General features: G+C 40.2%; 1 protein-coding gene across 3 annotated transcripts in view; it reads left to right on the top strand.

Annotated features, from left to right (window-relative positions):
* Positions 1-5,447: 5,447 nt before the first annotated feature.
* The window catches only part of CRB1 (crumbs cell polarity complex component 1), a 135,568-nt gene continuing 134,017 nt past the window's right edge, over positions 5,448-6,998 (top strand). For 2 of the 3 annotated variants that reach the window (XM_074546238.1, XM_074546237.1), the window contains exon 1: positions 5,448-6,155. In XM_074546238.1, the coding sequence (XP_074402339.1) occupies positions 6,080-6,155 (76 nt within the window). In that variant the 5' untranslated portion in view covers positions 5,448-6,079. The remainder of the gene's footprint in view (positions 6,156-6,998) is intronic. The other variant, XM_026793461.2, reaches the window with a different exon arrangement.

Here is a 6,998-nt window from a genome sequence, read left to right as displayed (position 1 = left end):
AAAAAAAGGATATTAAAGATCATAAAAAAATTAAGAATCTTCTGTATTTGCCTGTTACAAAAGTTACTTTTTGACTGTTATGATGTTTTTGCATTGCATGTTTAACTACCTCAAAATAATTTTTCACTGCTAGTACAGTGAAGAAAACCAGAGTAAAAATTAGTTTTATGTCCCTCAGCCCAGTGCTTGGCCTGTGAAACTAACTCCCTTGTCACTTTTCTCTATTTGCAAAGACCAAAATTCCTCCAAAGATCTCCTCCTTCCCAGCCTCTCCACTTGACTGTAGTCATCATCCTGCCCTTTCCTCAGGACAACTGCAGTGTTTACCAGAAGTAAAATGTTTACATGCAAAGTGTGTGTTAAAATCAAGCATACTTGGTTACTAATTCTGACTTTCTGAGTCTTGCTCTTTCTGCTCCTGTACAGTGTTGCCTGCTAGAATTGTTGGGTCTAAATTCCTTCTAAAATCACTTTGTATTGAACAGATGAAATCATGATACAAACCTATGAAATCTTTTCCAAATAGCTTTGAAACTGTGGCTGAACTATACAATTATATCCCCTGAAACAGATGGGATTTTTAATTTAACTCCAATGCTTTCATGTTTAGGTCTTTCTAGTTTGTAGTATGAGTTACCTCACTCTGAAGGAAATTAAAAAAGAGAATTAGAAGAGGATTTGTAAGACTGTTAACAAGTCTAGTCTGCTTAAGTGAAAAGCACAGAGGGAAAAATAAATGTACGACCCATTTGGAACTTAATATATCAGTGCTTTTGTAAAAACACAATTTGCCTCATTTGCTCAAGCACTCTATAACCTTGGCGCTCACAGGAAGCTTATTGGTACAGACAGAAACTTCCTGATTAGACGGTTCATTAGCAGCAAGGTACAGAATACTAATTGCCAATTTTCATCTGCATTGACAAGGCCTGACCTAGCATTCATCTGATTGAAATTGCTTCCCTGGTGATCCCTCTTGCTTCCCTGCTTCCTGATCCTAGCTTCCCAGCCACACACAATATGATAAAAACATTATTTCACAAAAATTCATCAAAGATAAGAATAAGTGAATCACACACTTTATTGACTGCAGGGGAATCCTGTCCTGCCTTGCACAGCCACTTTGTTTTGCCTCCCTATAGGTAAAATACTCAGGAGAGACTTCATATGAAAACCAAAACAGCTTTCATTGCTCCCACTATTTCTATCACATTCACAATTAGATCTGTCTGAGCAAATCAGCTTGACACTCCTGTAATCTTTGGTTAAATTTGTATTTTAGGTTGGCACATAGAAATCTCTCATTATTCAGTAAGAAAGTGGCTACCATGGGAATCAAAAAAGAAGTCATAATTTCAAAAACTGTTTTACATTTAAGAAAGCAATATGCTTGGCAGGTCTTGCAAGATAATTTTCAGATAAAGCCCTTCAGTTTCATAAAAAACGTTAGTAATCTGAAAATAGGCAGAACTGACAGGTCATGCTCTGGTGCTTTACTCTGGCTGGGAAAGACATAAAAGGAGCACAGCAAGAGTTCAGAACCCCAAATATTTGTACACCCTAATATAAAGGAAAAGAAAGGTCAAAAGAAGTATCATTTATAGACTAAGAAGTTAAATACAGTAATCAAATATTTGTTGCCTCTGGAAAAGTACAGACCAAAGAAAATTCCAGTTCCCTCTTGCCCAATTCTTTTGTGGGTGGTTATCTTCACAAACACTGCAGGAAATAAATGCAATCAGAGTTGTTCTTGTTGCAAAGAGGCTAATTAAAATGCAAATAGATCTATAGTGGTTTTGTTAATGAGGTAAACAACCTCCTCTTACAATACAACTCTATCTACAAGATCTTTCAGCCATCCCTTATTCACACTGGTTTATCCATTGCCTTGGTTTGTCCTCTCATAATTACCCAAATGCAACAAGCTGAAGAAAAAAATTATCTATCAGTTGGTCAATGAGGAGGTACATAAAGTAACATAAACAGGAGGATGATCTGAATGACTTGATCAGGTCCACTGTTCTGGGAAACTCCATCATCCTCAGTTTTCAATAAATACTTCAGAATGTATTTTAATGCCCAATCCAGGATGTCAGACCATTCAGGCTTGAATGCTCCACGTTTTTTTATAAAGTAAGGTCTCCCACTGGTGAACTGGGAACACCAGTGAAATTTAGAATCCCAGTTTCATCCCTGATGAAATTCAGCAAGAACTGAAGAGAAGATGTACACAAGAAGCACCACTGAATATGAGTAAGAAAATGAAAGATCCTAGGGAAAATCAGGGACTATTTTAAAAACAGAGTCTTTCTGCATTAGCTATGCAGAACTGGGGACTGAGCTAATACAGGCTGGAGCTTGTGCAGGCAATCTAATGCAATAGGAAATCTCTGTTTTAATAGAATCACAGGAATATATGGTGGGAAGGAACCACCTGCTCAAAGCACATCTCGTTTGAGCAGGTCACAGAGGGCACTGTCCTGCTGAGTTCTGCATATCCAAAACCTCACCAGGGCAAATGTTATCTTCAGCTCAGTCACTCTTCCACCACCCCATGAAATCACCCACCTGTTCCTGACTATTACCAGTGCCTTACTTGCCAGTGAACAAAGGGATTTTTAATAAAAGCTTCAGGTTAGTCAGCATCAGGCATTTTGTAAAATCACATCTTCCACTTCCAAGATAATTTTACACTTTACATGAATTACTTAACTATTCTAGTTTCTGTTCATTTTGTAGTTTACTTTAAAAGTACCAAAACATTGGAAAAGAAGTGCCAATTACTTAGGAAAATCACCCGTAAATATATTTGATCAAGAAGGCACAGGATGGCATCAATAAAAATTGCACTTTAAATTGGAGCAACACTGAACAATCAGAAAACATGCCTAGCAGTGAGAAGCAGAAGATACACAATTAATTAGTACTGCTGTCATCTGAAAATTGAAAACACTGCAAGCAAAAGATGTTAGATAATGAAATTAGTTGGACAGAGTTGCATAAAATGTCTTGGAAGAGATGACACTGACTAGTGTAGCCTGATGCCACATCACTCTGTCATTTTTGCATGGAAGCAATCAGATCAGAAAAGGCAGCAGTTAAGTGAGAGTAAATGACAACACAAGCCCCTTTTCCCTGAGAAAATGGCATAGCCTCTGACTTTTGTGACTCAGAATCTCATCAAAGCTAAGCTGTACTGAGAAAGCATGGAAATTACATTTAGATGTTATGTTTCACTGTGTACAAATGATATGCATGCAGAAATTCAAGCCTCCTCCTGTAGGCAACTTCAAGGAATTAGGGCAGTGATAAGTTAATTTAGTCTATTCTCCATTAAATTCTGGGATATGAATAGCTCACGAAGAAGAAACATTTGAAAAAAGGCATTGGGAAATGCAGAGCTAAGTTTCAAACAGGTTTAAAAAAGTGCTTTTGGTCCTAAAAGTGACTACATTTTAATAACTTTAGAAAGACCTAGGAGGTGTTCATATACTTGCTGTATGTTTTGTAATTACCACAGAGCTACACAGTATTTAATTCCAATATCAACATGTGTTAACACAATACATTTAAGTTCTCAGATTGCTGGCACATCCCCATGTCTGAGAGCTCCTAAGTTTCCTTGGAGTAGATTTTCCAGGTACTTGTGTATTTTTCAGAAAAAAATATCCAGATTTAATAGATGTCACTTTTTTTTAAAATACTTAACATATATCCCTCAGAATTGAAAACTTTGTATTTGCTTAAATTTGGGGTCTTTCAGAATACTCACAAAATTTCTTTTTCAAATTGACAAGAATATGAATCCAGAAAATACTGTTGTTCTAAGTAAGTTATATGGTGACAAATTTAAATAATAATGCACTTAAAGCAGGCAATCAGCACTGAGCTAAACTGCATAATTTAACCTGACAAAAGAATTCCCTGATGACAGTGGTATTTTCATGCTCACGTTGTAATGATTATATATCTTACTGCATAATTTCAACAGAAACAAAGTAGACAGATGGCGAGGAGAAGAAAACATCCAAACAACTACAAATGTAAATATAAAAGAAAGGGGATTACAAAAAGTGAAAGAGCTGAGAACTACAATTAGCCATTTAATTATATTTAACTTGATAGTTATCTAAGTACTTTTCACTAGGACCCCCATTCATCATAATGCTCATAGCCCATGACATTTGGCCAGGAAATCCAGCCTGGGCTGTCATCAGAGAGGTCAGCACTGGAGAGTGGAGCAGGGGGGCTCAGGGGAGGGTGGAGGCTTCCTGGGAAGCAGATGATGGAGCTGCTTGGGCTGCTGGTGCCAGGAGAAGGGAGAGAGGGTCTGGAAAGGTTTGCCACAGGGTCAGCAGTGGGTGAGTGCAGCTACACACAAATTAACGAGATGGGAAAGAAGGAGGAGCTTTGCTGCAGGAGAAAATTTTAAATTAATCAGTTTACTGAGCTTAATGAGTGATGTGAAAGTACCTACCTATTAAAAACAGCTTTAGTGAATTCATGTTGGCATCACCAGTCCGCTCCTTACACATCTGAGGCCTTCAGCAAATACTTGACTTTCAGCTTGTACTTTGTTAAGTGTACATGTAAAATTAAACTCGGCATCAAAGGCTTCCTGAACTGGGGATTACCATTCTGCTGAAGTGGGGACGACAAGCACAATACCACATGTATTGAGTGCTACCTGCTTGACAGTAACATAATGTAGCAATGAGCAAGCAGATTTTTCAGGCTGAGGCAAGGAGGGTAAGTGCCAAGAGCCAAAGGAGTATTGCTAGAAGAGAAGGTGGTGGAAAGGGGAGATTCACTGCCAAACAGGCAGCTCATCTCTGTCTTGGCCTCAGAGCCAGACTGGTGCGGTAGCACCCATTGCTGTGGACACCCAGACTGTGTGTGTGAGGTGCCAGAGTTTGTACTGGATCATGGTATGAGTACAGCCCCTGGGGCTGCTGCTGTGCGCCCTCACTTTCCTTTCTGCTAGAGCAGAACCAGGATTTCATCTGAGAACAAAGCTGTGATCCATGGATGAGGCAGTGCACAGAGTCCTGGGCACAAACAGACATTGCCTGTGCCATGAGGGGCAGCTGGGGAAGGCACTTAGTATCAGCTGTTTAATACCAGCCCTGGCTAAACCAAATGGAGCCCACGCCCTGCTGCCATCCCTTTCTCTTATCGATCCTGCTGTGACACCTCCTGGTTCTGTAAGTGACTTGTTCCTCCATGAGCAGTTCAAGATTGTAACACAAGCTGATGAAGCTCAGAGGTCCTGTGCCAGCTTCTAGGAATGTGCTTTTTAGCCACTCCAGTGTAAACAATAGCAACAAAAAAAAAAAAAAAAAAAAAAAAACAAACAAAAAAAAAAACACAAAAAAACCCAAACAAACCAAAAAACCAAAAAAACAAAACAAAAAAAAAAAAAAAAACTGAGGAAGAGAGCTGGCTAACATCTCACTAAATGTAAAGACTGAGAATGTCGATGTTTCACCTTTTCGCTTCACGTGCTAACGGTGTAACATAACAGAAAAAATGCAGAAAGCAGAAAGTGTTTGTGAGCTGACTGTGCAAGAAAACGTCAAGTGTTTGCACCGTGGATGAGGAGAGCCGTGTGGCGGGTTTGGCGCAGATAAGGAGCGCCGAGGTTTGGTGCAGATACGGAGCGCAGGGGTTCGGGCTCTCCGGACGGCGGTGCCGTGGCTGCGCTGCGGGGCAGGCACAGCCCAGCAGAGCAGAGCGGGGCAGGCACAGCCCAGCCCAGCACAGCCCAGCCCAGCAGAGCGCACCGTTCATCCCCAGCACGGCCGGGGACAGACTCCAGTCCAGCTCCCACACAAATCTGCACCGGGTTTGAAAAGCCACTCGGACCTGCCGAAGTAAGACCTTGACAAGCACAACACAAAACTGCCTTTTGAATCCGAGTGTGCAGGTTTGCAGGCTGGGGAGGGGCACGGGCAGGGATGGCTCGTTGGGGGCCGGGTGCCCCGGGTGTGCCCTTAGCTTCAGACACGAGGAGAAAGCAGTGAGCATCAGCACCAGCCCTTTGGACAACACGAAACTCGGCAGAGGATGTCCTATCAAGATGAATATGGCTCATTCAAGAATTAACTCTCTACTCATCTTCTACCTCGGTTTTTTGCTGCTCATCCATTTAAAAAGTAAGATTTGCACTTTTTCTTATTGTTCTGACATGTCCTCTGGGGAGATGGTTAGACATGCACTTCTAGCAGAAAGCTTGTGTTGTCAGAAGGCTTTAAAAATTTGATGGAGATGCCAAAAAAATTTGGTCCATGAAACTAAGTTGTATGAACTCGTGGCTTGATAGCTTTCCTGATCTCTATGCTTTGACTTTTTTTATTTTTAATAAGGAATGAAAGCAGTTTGTTGCTTTGCATATTCAAAGTACAGTAATAAATTATTTTGCTAAAACTGTGCTTTAAAATTTGCCTTTTGATACCACTCATTCAGTAAATCTAAACCTTTCTGATTTAAATCTAAACTTATTTATCCTTTGCCTAAACTGTTCATGTTATGTTTTTCAGTAATATTGCTTTATTATATATACTTTCTAAACTACAGCCTCTAGAGAAAGCAGTTATTAACTGTGCTGTATTTGGTGTTGTAAAATACGCCCATTATGAGGGAGCATGACAGTCCAACTACTTTTATAGAGAAAAAATGTTCTCGGCAAACTTCCACATAAACAGAAGTGTGCAAAATAGAGGAAGTCACAATGGGTTTCCTTGATAATTGTGTCAGATGGCTGAGAGTAAATGCAAGCCAAGGAGGCTAAATGGCCTCAGCTGGTGAGGCTGCTGTGTGTGTGTGTGAAAAGCAGCAGCTCTTGAACATGTTTAAAATGAAGATCTGCAGGATGTGTGCCTGAGGAGGCTGTTTGATTTGTGTCTGTTGCATGTGAATAGCAATAACACAAAGCTTTGAGCAGCTGCCATTAAACAAGAAGACTTGGCATTAGTGTTCAGTGTTGTGTAATCTGGGTC

The sequence above is a fragment of the Zonotrichia albicollis genome, chromosome 8 (assembly GCF_047830755.1).
Source record: "Zonotrichia albicollis isolate bZonAlb1 chromosome 8, bZonAlb1.hap1, whole genome shotgun sequence".
NCBI lineage: Eukaryota > Metazoa > Chordata > Aves > Passeriformes > Passerellidae > Zonotrichia > Zonotrichia albicollis.
This window is presented reverse-complemented; position numbering and strand designations above follow the sequence as displayed.